We start from the raw sequence: 16,874 nt of genomic DNA on the forward strand, positions 1-16,874 counted from the left end.
CAGGTGAAGCGCTTAAAGGGGCCGCGGCCGCGCTCGCCCCTCCGGCCGCGGCCTCCGGGGGGTGCTGCCGCTGCCGTGGGGGGCGCGGCCGCTGCCGGGCCCCCGGAGCCGCCGCCCGCCCGCGGGGCCATGAGGCGGCCGCGCAGCGCGGCGGGGGCCCGCGGGGCTGCAGCATGAGCGGCTCCTGCCTGGGGCTGCGCAGGGGCTGCGTCCTGCTGTCCGTCAGCGCCGCCGCGCTCCTGCTGCTGCTGCTGCCGCCGCGGGGGCAGCCCCCCGCCGCGCCGCGCCGCCCGCCCGCCGGGCCCAGCGCAGCCCCGCCGCAGCGAGCGGAGCCCGGGACGCGGGCGGGCGGGCGGGGCGGGGGCCCGGGAGGCAGCGCGCAGCCCGCGCCGGGGGGCCGGCCCGGGGCGGGCAGGGACAGCCTGGCGCTGGAGGACATCTTCATCGCCGTCAAGACCACGCGCAAGTACCACCGGAGCCGGCTGGACCTGCTGCTCCAGACCTGGATCTCCCGGGCCCGGGGGCAGGTGAGGCCGGGACGGGCGGCGGGAGCCTCGTCCCTCGTGTCCCGGGCAGCGGCTGCACCGTCTCACCCAGTTTTTCCTTCCGTGTGTTGAAAACATCTTTCCTTGTCAGACTGGGGAAGGTTGTCTCGTCTAGTTTCTCTGAACCGACCTCCAAGAGTTGGTCGCTGATTAAGCTCGTTACTTGCAATCTGGGATCAGTGGTCCGGGCACAAACGGTTCGCTGACTTTTGCATGACCCTGGAAAATGCCACAACAGTGAAAGATCCCTAGTGCTGATGCACCTAAGCCAATGTTTTGGACTAAGTAGTTCGGCGACTTAGGTTTTTCTGTAGACCAATGTAGAATTTGTTCCCTTGTTTGAGAATTTCTGTACATTTAAGCATATTAACACAATTTTGTCCAGCAGTTGGGACAAGACAGTGTTACCACCTGGCAATTTCCACCCTGACTCTCATTCTTTCCATTTACCTTTCTTAATAGCTGTGGATGATTCCTAGCCAGAGAGAGGAGGTGAAGTTGCAGAGGGAGGTACTACCAAAAAAGACAGTCATTCCTATCTGGAAATTGGTTGTCTGTACCCTGAAATGAGGAGAGTAAAATCTTGGGTGCTTTACTGAAATTAGACTGTTCTGGTGTGCAATGCAAAAACTTATCAAATAAGGCAAGGGCTGAAGTTTCTGGGGTTATCTGCACCACCACTTCCCACCCCGCCCCCAATGGCTACTGTGAAATAAACGAACCAGACAAAACATTCGCCATTCTGACTGCACCTGAGCAAAGCTGAAATTAGTCTCTGACCGTCTCAAATGTGGACACACCATTTTTGTCTCCCACAGACGTTTATATTCACAGACTGGGAGGATCGGGAGCTACGCCTGAAAGCAGGTAAGCTGTGCAGCGCAGGTACGCGCTGTCTGTCATACCTGAGTTTTGTTTCTTGCTGTACAAGCACTTAGGGAAGTTAAGAAGGAGCAAATGGAGAAAACAACTCCTTTCACAGGAGAATATGCTGTTCCTACTTACCACCTGGACAAGATGCCTGGAACTTCCTGAATACTGGGTTCACCTTTGCACCCACTTCCTTCCCGTTAGTAAACTTAAGTCTGCCTGGTCCAAAGTCACATTAGGTATTTCCTTCGCACACAGGCTTACGGCATTATGTATATACTCTGCACTCACACATTTTTATGTACTCCACAGCTTGCATGCCGTATGCATCACCCATGAGCCCTGCCTGCCCTGCAGTTTACTCTCCATGTGTGCGCCATACGCACTTCAGATGCAGAGCATTAGTGCCAAATGTGCACCTCTTTTGTAGTCTTTTTGGACTACACGTGCTTCTCAAACCTGAAAGGGCTGATCTTTGTTTTTCTAGGGGATCATATGATCAACACCAACTGTTCTGCTGTCCATACTCGGCAAGCTCTCTGCTGCAAGATGTCTGTGGAATATGATAAATTCCTGGAATCTGGGCAAAAGTAGGTGAAACATGTTGTTCTGATTTACTTTGTTTCTTCAGTTCTGCATTCACAGGAAACTTGAGTAACCTTTTCTGCTCCCACGAGAAACACAGTATTAGCTAAAACGTGGTGATGAGCACAGCATGGAGCAGTGTTTATAAACAAGCATCCTCTGAAAGGTGGAAAGGTTGATAAATCTAAAGGGGGGTTTTAATTTCAGCCTCTTTGCAGAATTAGGATCTCTGGGTGCTTTCAGCTTCCAAGTTGTGTGGTTCAGGACAGTGGGAAACGCGTTCTGCTCCAAGCCTCAAAGACTAAGACTCGGCTCTAAACCCGTAACTCACTTATTTGTCACTGATCTGCAGTAACTTTCTTATTTTGTTTTGTTTTAAGATGGTTTTGCCATGTGGACGATGACAACTATGTGAACCCTCAGACTCTCCTGCGTCTCTTATCTGCCTTCTCACACAGCCAGGATGTCTATGTGGGGCGACCAAGCCTGGACCATCCCATTGAAGCAGCTGACCATGTCCAGAGTGATGGATCAGTAAGCAAGCTTTGCAGTTAGTCTGAGGGTCATCCTGACCAAAGCTTTTAAAACCTCCAGAGTTCATAGGGTTCCCCCATAAAAACAAGTGACTTAATCTGCAAGCAGTGAACCTGGCACTGGTCATTTCCAGAGACAGGGTGCTGGTTTAAATTAACCTTTGATCTGGCCCCATATGCATATGTACAGTAGAGTTTATCTCCTGGCCAGGTGTCTGTTTCTCTTCCTTTACTCATGTATGTTGGTGATCTCCCTCACACTGAGGTCAGTATGGCCTCCCCACCTTGACTCTTCCTTTAGTGGTTTTAGGGGCAGTGTTCCTTGTTTTGGGGTTTGGTTTTGTTTGTTTTGAGAGCAGTTATCACGTTGTCATCATCTTGAACCAATCTCAGATGGGTGACAAAGGCTCTGTGGGTATATAAGGCATTTTCAATACTGAGTAGTTACTAGGAAGTGGAAGCAAACATATCTTAGTCAGAAGATACAAGAGCTAAAGGACAAGTCCTCACCAGGTCACCTATACTGACAGGCCTAAAGATAAATCAATCAACTGGCCAGAAAGTCTGTTACAAAACAGCTTGTTAGGGAAGACTGCACAACAAAATAGTCCCCTTGGACATGGAGCCACGTGACTAAGAGACCACCTTTGATCTCCTCAGGAATACTGAGCTGGCTGTGACCATCAGCTGGAATGACCAGGGGACCGATGGAACTGGCTAGGAGTTGGACTATAGTTTCCTATTTCATGTGTGCTTACCACAGTTGTGCTAACTGTGCTGTCAGTTCCAGGATAAGCGTTTCCTTTGAGAGAACAGCTGGCCTTAAAGAAATAGGAGTTAATCTGTAGACTTGTTCTGACTCAAGTGCACTGTGTGATATCCAAAAGAACCTCAAGTTCCCTTCCCTGCCCAGCCAAATGGAAAAAGCTGATTATCAGTAACCACTGTGTGTTTTTCTTGTTGCTCCTCAGAAGACAACCGTGAAATTCTGGTTTGCCACAGGTGGAGCAGGGTTCTGTATCAGCAGAGGTCTTGCCCTGAAGATGAGTCCCTGGGCCAGGTAAACACTGTTCCTAGCTGAGCCCCATCACTATGTGTTTGGTTGGCTTTAAAGCATGTTCCATCTTGTCTCCTGTGCTTTGTCTCACAGCCTGGGTAATTTCATCAGTACTGCAGAAAGAGTGCGTCTTCCTGACGACTGCACTATTGGCTACATCATTGAAGGGCTGCTGGAGGTGAAGCTGCTGCACAGCCCCTTGTTCCATTCCCATCTGGAAAATCTGCAGAGGCTACAAGGCGAATCTGTGCTGCAGCAGGTAGGGCTGAGCCTCATGTCCTGTTCTTGTAATTACACCTCGATAGGATCAGAAAGTCTCCGTACACTTAGCACTCACTCTTTGGCAAAGAAGGATGTCTGCAGACTCGCTCAGAGTTGTGTCCTGTCCAATTCCTTCACTTGGGTAAAAAGCATACTTTCACCCTAGCCAATGAGGTCACACAGTTGTCCCCTCCTTTGAGGACACATTCTGCTACATTAAGCCTACGTACGGTGTTCTCCATCTCCTTCTAAACTCTGACTTTTCATGAGTCACAGAAGCAGCAAGTGTAGAAGGAGGCAACATTTAGTTTGCCATGTAAGAAAGTATTTCTGTCTTTGCCTAACAAAGTCTTAAGAATTAATTCTTGCTGTTCAAAAAGACTAGTGTAGCAGCTATAGCAAGTACCTCTTCAATAACGAAGACATAGTTAACTGTTTCATCATTTTTAGGAATAACTTGTCTGAATTTCAAGAAATTTAATGTTTCTTAGGAAAAATCCAGTATTTTTTTAATTGCTGGGATACCTTTTTACTCGTGGGCAGTAGATGGAGCTATAAGGCTTTCCATATGCTTTGCCTCACTGTTGAGCACCATGAAAAGATGCGAGTGTGGTTTTGCCCCTGCAAACTACTTGGTTATATTTTCCTGGCAATTGTATTAGGCAGCAGAAATGTGCACTTGGGGCCAAATTCCAGCACGATGTAATCTCCTTCACGTTAGTGAATTTCACTGTAGGCCGAATACAGCCTTTCGTTGGGGATCATTTCCCTAAGACAGTAACAGCTAACCCAAAATCCAGGAAATCCACAACTAGAAAGAAAACGTAAGTCTTGTACCTGGCACCTGAAAATTTCTTCATACAGTGCTTGTGTGGAAGAATAGCACTGATTTTGAATTCCAGAGATAGGTTTTGTTGCCAGGTTTGACACATGGCAGTTCTCTTCATGCCATTTAACATCCAAATCTTTCTATTTCCCTCTGTGCTAAGACACTTCAGACAATGTCTGGTGAGGATGAACATATTTAGTGAAGGTACAGACATTAGCAGGATTAAATGCCCTTGCAAAGCTCACAGTTGAAACTCATCTTGTCCTTCAGGGCAGTGCAGCTTTCAGCTCCTTTGTTTATTCTCCTGCATTGCCTTGAGATGAGCAGCGGTTCCTTTGAGAGCTACCATTCAGTGCCAATATTGCTCATGTCAAAGCCAAACACTCTTCTTCAAATGTAATCTGCTATTCAGACAGGATCCTTGCAGTCTTTCTTCATACTTTGCTAATAATCCTGCTGTTCCCACTCTGTTTTTCTGCATTAGTGTTAGAACTTCTGAATATTATTTGCTTTTACAGGTAACCTTAAGTTATGGGGACCCTGAGAACAAACACAATGTTGTGAGTGTGGGAGGAGTGTTTGGCCTTCAGCAAGATCCAACCCGGTGAGTGTCCACTTCCAAAACAAGATCTCCCTGCCTTGTTCATGTTTATCGACTGTAAGATGATCAAACCTACTAATGGGATTATTTTCTCATGTCTGCTCTTGTTGCTGTGCCCAAGGCAGGTAGACCCACCATCCCTGCTCTATTAGACTGCCACACATTCAATGCTAGTATGTTCCTTGGATGGAAAATTCCAATCTAGTATTTCCTTTTTTTTCTTTTCTCTGTAGATTTAAATCTGTCCATTGTCTGCTGTATCCTGACACTATGTGGTGCCCTGCTAAGAAGAAGTCATAATTCTTTACCACTCATTGACACCTGCATCCTACCTAGTTTGTGTAAGACACGAGTTGTGGTGAACTTTTTTTTTTTTGTTTTGTTTTGTTTTGTTCTTCTGGGAGACAACCAATGGTATTTACAAAGGAGGTGGATAGACTCTATTTACAAAAGCAAGAAGGTGTGGTTTGTTCTGCTGCAGCCTGGGACATTCCAAGAAGAATCCTTGTTCTTTTGTCCAGTGGCTCTCTGTATAATGACTACAGTCATATGCGCATGAGTTCACTTTCCACTTTTATTGGATGTCCTGTGAGTCTGTGCTTGGACACATCCTGGGCAAACGCAGTATGGGAACAACAGCATTCTTACTGCTGTTTGGGGCTTTAGAAGCCATTGTCTTGAAGCTGGAGTGCTGTAGCAGACTGTAGTCCCCATGGTGACAAGAGAGGGGAAGTTTTCACTCATCTTTCTTGGGAATAGAATGATTTAAGAGCTTCTGTGGCCTGCCATATTAAAACTCCACCTGTGGGCCGGAACAGGGTCTGTTCATAAATACCAGAAAAGCTGGAATCACTAGGGTAAACAAGGCTGAAAGCCTTTGTCAGGGGAAAACACCCCGTGCAAGGGGTAAGCTCACTCAGGATGGGATCAGAGTTGCCTACAGTGCATGTTGTCCCCTGTAGTCCATGTGTACCTCCCATGGAGGTGATTGTCAGGCTTGGCTCTCACCAGCTGAATTGCAGTGGGTTTTGATTATGATGGTGGTCTGCCAGGTCCAAGACTATTCCCTTGATGTCTGATACTGAAGAAATACTTGCCAGGCTTGGTGGTAATCATTTCTCTGGCTTTGCCCAGAGCAGGCTGTGTGAGCTAGAGCATCCTCGCTGGCTGATGGAACACCCTGTTCCTGAAGCTGTGCTGCATCTCTCACTGTGGGTGAGGGAGGAGGAATGCATTGTAGCTGTAATGCCTTGAGGAAGTTTTTGATGGTATCATTTGAAGACCTTTAATACATGACTGTGGTTACTCCAGCTTCTTCAGATAATCTTTTGATTACCATGAGGTCTAGATCAGTGTTTATTTTTACTCTGCTTCTTAATGTTTCAATAACTAGTTCATGCAATCACTAAAAGGGGACTGCACACTTGCACAAAGGCAGAAGTTCAGTGCTGTAGCAGTATCACTTGCTGCTGCTTTTTAAATAAAGTAAGCTTAGTTTTTGGAAGTGTTGTTAGGTTATTTTCACCCTCCTGTAGCAGAAACTATATCTGTGAAACTTCATGCGTTCTTGATGAGATTTTTGTCTTCAAACACTGATTCTGAACTCTTCTATTGGATCTTTTCTTCCACTGGTAGCAGCCTCTTGCAAGATATCACACACAGCATGGACCGGGTAGTGATCAAGTGGTGAACTGCAGTTCAAAAATTACAACAATTCACATGGATGGCAGCAAAACTGAGCAGTGTAAGTTTTGTGCCGTAGTCACTGGTCACCTAACCTGGGTGTGCTAAGGAGGTGCTGTACTCCAAGCTGGTAGGGTGTTTATTAAACTGAAATAGGACCATGTTCTGCTGCATGGCAGTACAGAACCTTTGAAATGCGTTCAAGCTGCTTTTAAGGCTGTGTGGATATATCAGGATGCAGCTTTTTAAGCAAACTACTGTCTCATACATAAAGTGATTCTACACAATAAATATTTAAATATGTCAAAGGCTGTGTTTATCATGTTTCTTGCCACGTTCTTTGCGTCAAAAATGGACCATAAACCCCGCAATCCAGAAGACCGCAGCCTCCTGTCGGGCTGCTGGGATGCCGGAGGCCAAAAAGCATCCGCGTGTGATGACCCGCCCCGGCCGCTCGGGCCGCCCCGCTGCGCGCCCCGCCCGGCTCGGCCGCGGCCCCGCGCCGCCGGGCCCGCCCAGGCCGCAGAGCGCCCGCAGCATGGAGCCGCAGCCCAGCTTCCGCGGCCGGCGGGCCCTGGTGACCGGGGCCGGCAAAGGTGTGCGGGCGGCGGGGGGCGCGGGCGGCGGGGCGGGGCCGGGGCTGACGCCGTGTCCCCGCAGGGATCGGGCGCGCCGTGGCCGTGGCGCTGAGCCGGGCCGGGGCCCGCGTCACCGCGCTGAGCCGCACCGCGGGGGACCTGGAGAGCCTGGCCAGAGAGGTACCGGCCCCGGGATCCCGGGCCCGCCCTCCCCTCCCTCGGGTCAGCGCCCCCCGGTGACCCCGCCGGCCCCCCCCGCAGAGCCCCGGCATCGAGACCCTGTGCCTGGACCTGGCCGACTGGGAGGCCACGGAGGCGGCGCTGAGCGCGGCGGGGCCGTTCGAGCTGCTGGTGAACAACGCGGCCGTGGCGCTGCTGCAGCCCTTCCTGGACGTGACGCGGGCGGCCCTGCAGCGGTGAGTGCCCGGCAGCGGTGAGCGCCCGGCTGCGGTGAGCGCCCGGCAGCGGTGCGTGCCCTGCAGCGGTGCGTGCCCGGCTGCGGTGCGTGCCCTGCAGTGGTGAGCGCCCGGCAGCGGTGCGTGCCCTGCAGCGGTGCGTGCCCGGCTGCGGTGCGTGCCCTGCAGTGGTGAGCGCCCGGCAGCGGTGCGTGCCCTGCAGCGGTGCGTGCCCGGCTGCGGTGCGTGCCCGGCTGCGGTGCGTGCCCTGCAGTGGTGAGCGCCCGGCAGCGGTGCGTGCCCGGCTGCGGTGCGTGCCCTGCAGCGGTGAGCGCCCGGCAGCGGTGTGTGCCCGGCTGCGGTGCGTGCCCGGCTGCGGTGAGCGCCCGGCTGCGGTGCGTGCCCTGCAGCGGTGCGTGCCCTGCAGCGGTGAGCGCCCGGCAGCGGTGCGTGCCCGGCTGCGGTGCGTGCCCGGCTGCGGTGCGTGCCCGGCTGCGGTGAGCGCCCGGCAGCGGTGCGTGCCCGGCAGCGGTGCGTGCCCGGCTGCGGTGAGCGCCCTGCAGCGGTGCGTGCCCTGCAGCGGTGCGTGCCCGGCTGCGGTGCGTGCCCGGCTGCGGTGAGCGCCCGGCAGCCCCGGCCCCGCTCCCCACCCGCCGGCTGAGCCTCAGGACGCGAATGGCTGCAGCTGTGGCCGAGCTTTACAGACACCGGTGTCTCTGAGGAAAGGCAGCAGCTGGTGCGCAGCACCACGCAGCCCGACATGCTGTTAGAGATGCCTCCAGGGTTTGTTGGTTGTTACTGCTCGTGTCTGCTCTCTTTTTCTCCTGTCTTTTCGTACTTTACATAATCACCTTTCACCCTGTAACCATCAAAAGGAAACCAGTTAAAACGCTGACGCTATTCCACACAGTTAATGAGTAGCCAGAACCTGCACTTTCGTGTCTGAGATGGTGGTGTGCACACACCATCCAGCCCACGCAGTACAGAGGAGCCTCTTGCTGTTAACCAAGCTCAGAGCTTCTAGTCTAGCTCCAGCTCAAGGCTCTGCTAAACTGAAAGGCGGTTGTCTAAGACAATTCAGATAAAGCCAGGTAAGGGAGTATAAAACCGTCACACCGGAAAATTAAATTTGCTTACTGCGATAACATGACATCTTTTTCTCTCAAAAGATCTGTAGCTCCAGGTGGGGGTAAGCTTTAGGATACAGCTTATGGTGAGTCTGTTTCCCTCTGAGAAGATGAGTCATGCTTTGTCCCAACATTAAAAATGGCTATTGTGAGCCTGTAATAAAGGATTAATTTGTGACTAGAATATAAAATGCAAAACTAGTAGGTAAAAACTTCAGCAAGGAAGGGCTTTGTGGCAAATAGAAAAAAAAACCAACCCTGCTTCTACCTGTCTTATAGCAGATTTGCTATTTTAAGGCCCTGTGGAGGGTTTGCTTGACCTAAGAGTTGTCACTGGCTGAGGCCCAGGGCTCACTGTTTAACCTTTAACAGAGGAACAACGTTAGTCTGCTGAAGAAGAGAGTCCTGCTGGAACCAGCACGGTACACGAGGCACTACCAGGCACCAGGCTGACTGCATGACGCCCTTCGCTGCTGACAGCGGGATGACAGTCCCACTAGCCCGCCTGGCATTTCTGGGTTCTAGAGAACCACCAGTACTCCCGAGATGCCAGCAGCACATCCTCTGCTGCCTCCCAAAACAAATCTTCTCTGGCCTGGGCTGCAACCGCTGTAACTTTTAAATTTTGTTTATTTGTAGGTCTCTTGATGTGAATCTTGGGGCTGTGCTTCATGTTTCCCAGGTGAGGAAGAACTGTCACTGCAGCTGTCTCCAAGAACATCGGAGACTAAGTTGTTTTGTGCAGCGGAGATAAGTGTCCCCTGTGGGGCTAAAGGGACTGAAGCCCAAGTCAACCTTGCACGTGCAGCCCCTCCACTCTTGCTTTGACTCTCGTAAGCGGGAGGCAGCGAGGATTTACTTCCTCTGGCTGTTTTTGCTCTTTTGGCCACCACAATAGCCCAGCAAGATTCCTACTGAATGAAACAATGATTTCTCCTGTTACAATTCTGGCATCCCTTTTTCTTTTTTCCTCCCCTCCCCCAGATTGTTGCTCGGCAGATGATTGCACAGGGGGTGCCGGGTGCTATTGTAAATGTCTCTAGCCAGGCATCTCAGCGTGCTCTGCGGGATCATGCCGTTTACTGTAAGTATGTCTAGCTGTAGCAGTGCCCCTCTCATTTTTGATGATCTGGAGACCCACAGCCACCAAGCTGCTGGCTGCCAGTTCTGGGCAGTGAAATCCTTGTGTGTGTTCCAGATCAGTGCTAGGCACTTAAATGTCTCTGTTCTTCCCTTATCTTGAAGGTTCCACAAAAAGTGCTTTGGATATGCTGAGCAAGGTAATGGCACTGGAACTGGGACCCCACAAGGTAGGATTCCTTCTGAAAGTGTGAAAGCTGAGCCTGACCATTTCCTCTCAGGGCAGCCTGGTTAGATTGTTCGTTGCTTTTGTCCCAGATTAGGGTGAACACTGTGAATCCGACGGTGGTTATGACTGACATGGGGAGAATTAACTGGAGTGACCCTCAGAAATCTGCTGCCATGATTAATCGGATTCCTCTGGGAAAGTTTGCAGGTCAGTGGTGTAGCTTTGTTGCCAGGCTGGGCTCTTTTGTATTAACATCACAGCGATAGGGACCTTGCTTCTTTTGTGGGCAAGGTCACAACTCTGCTGAATGGCTGTGGTTGAATTCCTGAACATTTGATGAGGAGAGGGTGAGAATCAACTTTCTCTCTCCTCTTCCACAGCCTTCTCAGGACAAGTGAAATGCACTTGGTTTACTGTTCATAAATATGACTGGGAGGGGGGCATAAGAGCTTGCTGTGAACTAAATATCATTTGATCACAACAAGGACTTTTTGATGTCCAGCTCTCAGCCACACTATCCTGTACACTGCATCAAGCACAGTCTGGGGGCAGAAATATTTCCCTGCTCCAATGACATGTAGAGGTCAAAGACATACCTTTTGGGATGCTTGCTTTTCTACCACAATTTGAGGGGGGCATCGGATGTTCTCTGTTTGATTCCAGAGGTGGATGATGTGGTGAACAGCATACTCTTCCTGCTGAGTGACAAGAGTGCTATGACAACGGGCAGCTCACTGATGGTTGATGGGGGATTTCTTGTCTCCTAAGATGATACCCGCATTTCACACCTGGCCTGAATTCTCATACTAGTACTGCATAGATGTAAACTGGATAGAAAACAATGACACAGACCCAGTCTTGCTGGAGAAGAGGGACAGCAGGGCTGGAACCTGTATGAGAAGTGAGGCAGAAAATTACCTTTAGAAGGCTGCTATATAGTAAAGCTCACATACGCTGTCATGAAGAATGTTTATTGCACCAAATAAGGTTTTATCTTGTCACTCTACATGATGATTAGAAATCAGACCTGTCTTTCTTCCAACCCTATTCCCCCCACAACCCTTCAGAAGCTCTCCCTGTTCCGTCCAAATCCATAGAGCCCACCTGCACTTCCAGTGGGAAGGGAAAGAAGTTAGCAGACTCCTCATTGCTTCCTTTGCTGTTTTTAGTAAAAAACAAAACAAAACAAAACAAAACAGAGGCAACAACCACAGTCCTGCTCTGCAGAGACTGGATTTGGGGGGGAGGCCCTGCTAAAGACTGATGAGGGGAGCAGCACCATGGTGTCCTAGGGTGTGCACACCCAGAGGCAAATACATAAACTGCACAGAGCTGTTTCACTCGCTGAGTTTGGCTAGTACCCAATAAAGCACCTAATGATTAGTTCTTCAGCTCGTATCTCATTTACTTCGACCCCTTCTGGGCTGGTTATGATTTAACAGTCTCAGGCACGTATCTGCTAGAGCACCAGTTTGTTAACTATTAGCCGCAGCAGGCGAGGCAAGGAGACCCTACTGCTCTCCCAGCTGCTCTTGTCTTTCGGCACCATTCCTGTCCTCCCCGCTCCCACAAGGATCTTCACCACCTGTTTCACCTGCAAGTTGAAACCAGGTGTTTCTGGGACAGGATGAATGTCTCAGCCCTGTCATCTTGGAGTTCAGGAGAGCCAAAACAGCCTGTTGCCCCAAGGAGCTACCTTGCCTTCCCCATTGTACCTCCCCAGGGACTGTACAGTCCCCAGCTAGTCTCCTGCCCCCGCTGCCCCTTCACATCAACACTGACGTTAAATCAAAGAGACATTTAAAAAACACTGACTTCATACATGATGAAGGGCCCTACACATCCCAGCCCCCTCCAGAAACACCCAGCTAATACGCAATCTGTCAGAGGACAACAACATGCTGAGCCAGCGCCTAGGCCACAGCCCTCAAAACATGGTACACTTTTTGCCGGGCTTCTTCACGGGCGGTGGGCAGAGCACAGCCCGGATGGCTTCATCAAACACCGTCTTCAAGCCCCGCTGCGTCAGGGCAGAGCATTCGAGGTACTTTACCGACCCTAAGGGAAAGAGAGCTCCAGCTCAACCACTCCAGTCCTAGCAGGACACACTGTCCCTCACCCACTCCAAACCAAAAAGCTCAATGCCATGGAGATCTGCCAGCACATGAGACTCACCGATCTCCCGAGCCATGGCCAGACCTTGGGGGTAGGTGATGGGGGCCAGTTTCTTATCACGTAACCTTTCGATGGTGTCCTTATCATCCCTCAAGTCCAGCTTGGTGCCCACCAGGATGATGGGTGTATTTGGGCAATGGTGTCGGACCTCAGGGTACCACTGAAATGGAGAGGCACGATAAGAACAGTAGCTATAGCAGTAGATGCAACCGTAAGGATGCATTTACTATTAGGAACAAGGTTTTTACTACTATCTGATATAGTTGCAACACCTGAACAGGATACTTCTGCCTACAGTTCTGAGAATGCTCTGCAGAAAGAGATTGGTGCAGGTGTAATAACGAAGGCACCGAAACACGGAATCATGACAGACAGCGCCGGCCAACTCTGCGCACGGTACTCCCCTTAACTGCATTTTAGCTTCTAGGACATCCTTTCTTTAAGACGCAGATTCAAAAAGGCAAAAACTTAGCCAAAGAAGTAATGAATAAAAAGTAGGCCCCTCTTCCTCGAACCTGCAGACTGTGACTTTCCCTTATCAAAACGTGACTGCTAGAAATGTTGGGCTTGTAGGTGTTGCTGGGTGGGACAGGGGACTTCACTGGTTCCTCCCACTGTTTCACCCAGGAGAATACTTTACCTTGGCTCTGACATTCTCAAAGGAGGCCGGACTCACAAGGGAGAAGCAGATCAAAAAAACATCCTGTGTGGAAACAAGAGGGTCAGCTATGTAGAAAGAAACAGGTAGAGATAATGGAGGGAGGGTGGAGAGGGAGCCTTACAGAGGACAACCTCCTCCCACAAGCGAGGACCATGGCTCTAAGAAGTCTTTCCCCACTAAGGTTGCTAAACTAATTCAGAGAGGGAAGGAATGGACTTGAGCGTATGACTTCATCTTCTTGTGTAACACTGGGCCCTGCATGTTAAGAGCCTGTGGCCACAAATACCTTAACAGTGCTGAGCGCGTCACCCCGTGTACGGGCCCTTGGGAACTGCTGCAGCCAGGGAAATGCTCCTCGTGCAGCCCGACACTGAGCTGTGCCACCGAGAGGGAACGGGAACACAGAACATGGCTCGGCACAGCAGCCCCACACCATCCCTTTCACCTGAGCCTCCCTGTGGCACACAGAACTGTTCAAACGCCATTAAGAAGTAGGGATGAGAACAGGACAATCTTTTAGGAGAAATTCAGCTGTGATACTTCTTGAACAACCAGAATTATAGTTACAGCTGCAGGAACCTAGATTTTCCTCAAAGGAAAGAAGTCTGGCTGTCCTTGGGAGCCTCCCTGTCCCCAAAGGGGGGCAGTTAAAAGCCACTCCAAGCTCAGCACTCACCGTCTGTGGATAGGAAAGAGGCCGCAGTCGGTCATAATCCTCCTGCCCTGCTGTGTCCCAGAGGCCTAGGTTCACTGGTTTTCCATCTACCATGACATTGGCAGAATAGTTATCAAACCTGCCGAGGAAGAGTCCCCATCAGTGACAATCTTGTTGTGACCCACACTTCTCTTCACATGGAATCCAAGGCAGTGAATCAGGAGAGGACATTGCAACACAGTTCCAGAGGGGACGGTCTGCCCTCCTCACATCCCACTGGCACTGTCCTCCCGTGCGAAGTTCATAGGCTGATGTGGAACAGCCTTCTCCTCACCTACAGAACCAGTTTTTACAGATACGTGCATACAGAGCAAGAAACAACTGAAACCCAAGGCCATTACTCACACGGTGGGGATATATTCTCCAGGAAAGGCATTCGTGGTGTAACTGATCAGCAAGCAGGTCTTCCCAACAGCTCTGCAGAAGATCAGAGTGACAAGCATAAAGAAAGGTACAGCAGAAAGCACTGTAAACTCACCCTTTCCCCACCCAAAAAAATAAGTCAGGTAAAAAGTTATTGTATGAAAAAACAAACCTGTAGAAGGCTGGAATGCCCTAGATGTCAGGGACCAGGCCTGAACTCACAATGTGCACCTTGCCTGGGCACTCACCTGGCCCTGCTCTCTCCCACTCCTTTTCCCCACCCATTCAGCCTCAGCAAATAACCAGGTAAAAACACATCTGTTCCAGGAACCAAAAGAGAGGAAATAAAGTAGGGTTCTGTGCTGGGCTGGCTCAACACATCCATAATTATCTAGCAAAAAAGGTAAACAGTGAGTTGAAAAAACATGCAACAACACAGAATTATTCAAGCTCCTGAGATACAGGAACTCAGCGTCGGTAAACTTAGGAGTCCTAGAAGCGTAAACAACCTGTGAAAGTTGTGAAGTGCGGGGAACCTTCCAGAGAAATGGACTGTGAGTGCCAGGGAAAGCTGTTTGTTAGGAGCCTGAGTGAAGCTGAACAGCCAGCAGCGATGGGAATCCTCTACCCAATTCTGTAACTGGAGTGGCACAAGGCTTCAGGAATAAGCAACAGACCCTAGAGGACCCCGTGGTCCTGCATCAGGACGAGCCAAAGCACGGCAAGGACCACGGCGAGGACCACTGCGGTGACCATCCAGCTCTTCCCACAGACCAGGTCCCCTCTTGGAGAACAGGGAATTGTGTAAGGAACCGCAACACTGACCGGCCCAGCCTTCCTCCTGAGCCGCAACCTCCCTACCAAACAGGGAAGTCACATAATTCACAAAAAGCACACATATCTATGACTGAAGTGTTTTGGTATCCAAGTTCACTTAGTCTCTGCACTGTCAATTTGGTCTTAAAGCACAAGACCGGCCTGCAAACCTTCAGCTGAAGTCCTTTTCCAACAGGTCAAGCTCCCTTGTTGCTTTCCCCACCACAATAAGGCTGTGCTGTTTTGGGGGGTGGCTCCTTCTCCTGCACCCCTCCTTAGACCCCACGGGCTACAACGTGGAAGGCCTTCAAATTGAGGGTGTATTTGAGGGGGTGGCATGGATGGGAGAGTGGACAGACCGGTCCCTGCCTAAGGCCAGTTCACATTTAGTTCTCCGTATCTCAGCTCTGTGTTTGCTGCGGTGATCAGAAAAACAAACAGGAATTATGAGGAAAAATATGCAAGACAAGCTACGAAAAGTTATGAAGCACCATAAATCTACTGCATGCCTGCATCTTGCATACAGATGCGCTCTCAGAAAAAAAGACATATAGGAAAAGCCTAAAGAACAAGAATGATGACAAGAGGCACAAGGTAAAATTGGAAACAGCAACGTGTTTCACCTTGGAACACAAACAAAAGGAGATACGAGAGAAACCTGCAAACCTCAAGATTTTTAGTGAGGACTTTGTGATGAATCACGCTTTTATGTCAAAAACCAGCAAAACACAGGCACCTAATAAAGTAACGAGGAGAAGACTTAAAGCCCCGGAAAAGCAGGTATTTGTTTTCCAGGCAGTACAGCCCCAGATGTGAAACTGCTGAGAGACGCAGACCCAAGTTTCCGAGCTACGGAGGGAGCGGGAGGCGCCGGGCGGGGCCGCGGCCGCACCAGGCCCGACCTGCGCCGGCGGACCCGCCCGGCCCGGCCTCGCCCGCCGGCCCCGCCTGGCGCGACCCTCCGCGGCCAGGACACCGCGGCCAGGCGGGGCGGCCCCGCCGGGCTCCCGCCCGGGCCCCCGCGGCGCCCCAGGCCGGGCCGGGCCGGGCCCCAGCGCCGCGCCTCCCGCTGGCGGAGCCGGCTCCCCCGGGCCGCGGGGCGGGGCCGCGCCGGGCCCTCCCTCCCGTCCCTCGGCGGCGCGGGGCCCGGCCCGCTTTGTGCGGGGCCGCGGAGGGTCGAGGCGCGGCCGGGGCGGCCCCGCGGCCGCCGCGCACTCACCCGTCGCCCACCACCACACACTTGATCGCCTGCATCTGCCCGCGATGGCGGCGCCGCGCTCCGCCGCAGTGACAGCCCGCGCGGGCGGGGCCGAGCCGAGCCGAGCCCAGCCGAGCGCGGCCGAGCCCTGCGGAGGGGCGGGGCCAGGCCCGCGCCGGCCCCGCCCCGCCGGCGCGCGGCTCCCCCGCCGGCCCCGCCCCGCGCGCCCGTCCCGCCGCGGCCCGGGGCCCGGGGGGGGGCGGCCGGAGCCGGCGGCGGCCGCGGTGGAAGAGAAAGGCACGTGTGGCGCCGTCCTGCCCGCCGCTCTGCAGGACGCGGCCCCCCCTGCTCCTTCTCCCGCCGGCCGCGGCTGCTGCCGGTACCGTCCCGAAGGGCAAGCGGTTTGCGCGCTGCCCCGGGAAGCAGCAGCAGCGGCGCTGCTCAGAGCCCTGCACGGGACCGTTCCCACACCGCAGGGCCACCTGCTGAAGGATGAGGCTTTAAAACCTGGTTGCACTCTAGCTGCAGATTTCACCGTCACCTGCCGGGAGCCGCTGAGGAACAGGGGTGCAG

At 52.1% G+C, this 16,874-nt stretch overlaps 3 protein-coding genes across 6 annotated transcripts; 2 read left to right on the forward strand and 1 right to left on the reverse strand.

Moving 5' to 3' along the window:
* Positions 1-7,272, forward strand: RFNG (RFNG O-fucosylpeptide 3-beta-N-acetylglucosaminyltransferase). Of its 3 annotated transcripts, none has more exons than XM_065648131.1 (9): positions 1-527; positions 1,364-1,412; positions 1,903-2,005; positions 2,381-2,534; positions 3,505-3,593; positions 3,684-3,849; positions 5,199-5,284; positions 5,515-5,622; positions 6,917-7,272. In XM_065648131.1, exons 1-8 carry the CDS (start codon positions 174-176, stop codon positions 5,579-5,581), a joined length of 1,068 nt encoding a protein of 355 aa, XP_065504203.1. In that variant the 5' UTR covers positions 1-173; the 3' UTR covers positions 5,582-5,622; positions 6,917-7,272. The 3 variants fall into 3 exon arrangements, with proteins under 3 accessions (XP_065504203.1, XP_065504204.1, XP_065504202.1); XM_065648132.1 differs by having other exon boundaries at positions 6,920-7,272; XM_065648130.1 differs by having other exon boundaries at positions 5,515-7,272.
* Positions 7,273-7,458: 186 nt separating this feature from the next.
* DCXR (dicarbonyl and L-xylulose reductase) lies at positions 7,459-11,140 on the forward strand. The gene is made up of 8 exons (XM_065648133.1): positions 7,459-7,560; positions 7,625-7,722; positions 7,804-7,958; positions 9,704-9,746; positions 10,049-10,148; positions 10,310-10,374; positions 10,463-10,580; positions 11,037-11,140. Exons 1-8 carry the CDS (start codon positions 7,503-7,505, stop codon positions 11,138-11,140), a joined length of 741 nt encoding a protein of 246 aa, XP_065504205.1. The 5' UTR covers positions 7,459-7,502.
* A 34-nt stretch (positions 11,141-11,174) lies between these two features.
* On the reverse strand, positions 11,175-16,458 carry RAC3 (Rac family small GTPase 3). Of its 2 annotated transcripts, none has more exons than XM_065648136.1 (6): positions 16,323-16,458; positions 14,270-14,341; positions 13,886-14,003; positions 13,189-13,251; positions 12,549-12,708; positions 11,175-11,263 (listed from the first exon to the last, which is right to left on the reverse strand). In XM_065648136.1, exons 1-6 carry the CDS (start codon positions 16,355-16,357, stop codon positions 11,175-11,177), a joined length of 537 nt encoding a protein of 178 aa, XP_065504208.1. In that variant the 5' UTR covers positions 16,358-16,458. The 2 variants fall into 2 exon arrangements, with proteins under 2 accessions (XP_065504208.1, XP_065504206.1); XM_065648134.1 differs by lacking the exon at positions 11,175-11,263 and adding an exon at positions 11,324-12,431.
* Positions 16,459-16,874: the final 416 nt, after the last annotated feature.

The sequence above is a fragment of the Caloenas nicobarica genome, chromosome 18, assembly GCF_036013445.1.
Source record: "Caloenas nicobarica isolate bCalNic1 chromosome 18, bCalNic1.hap1, whole genome shotgun sequence".
Lineage (NCBI taxonomy): Eukaryota > Metazoa > Chordata > Aves > Columbiformes > Columbidae > Caloenas > Caloenas nicobarica.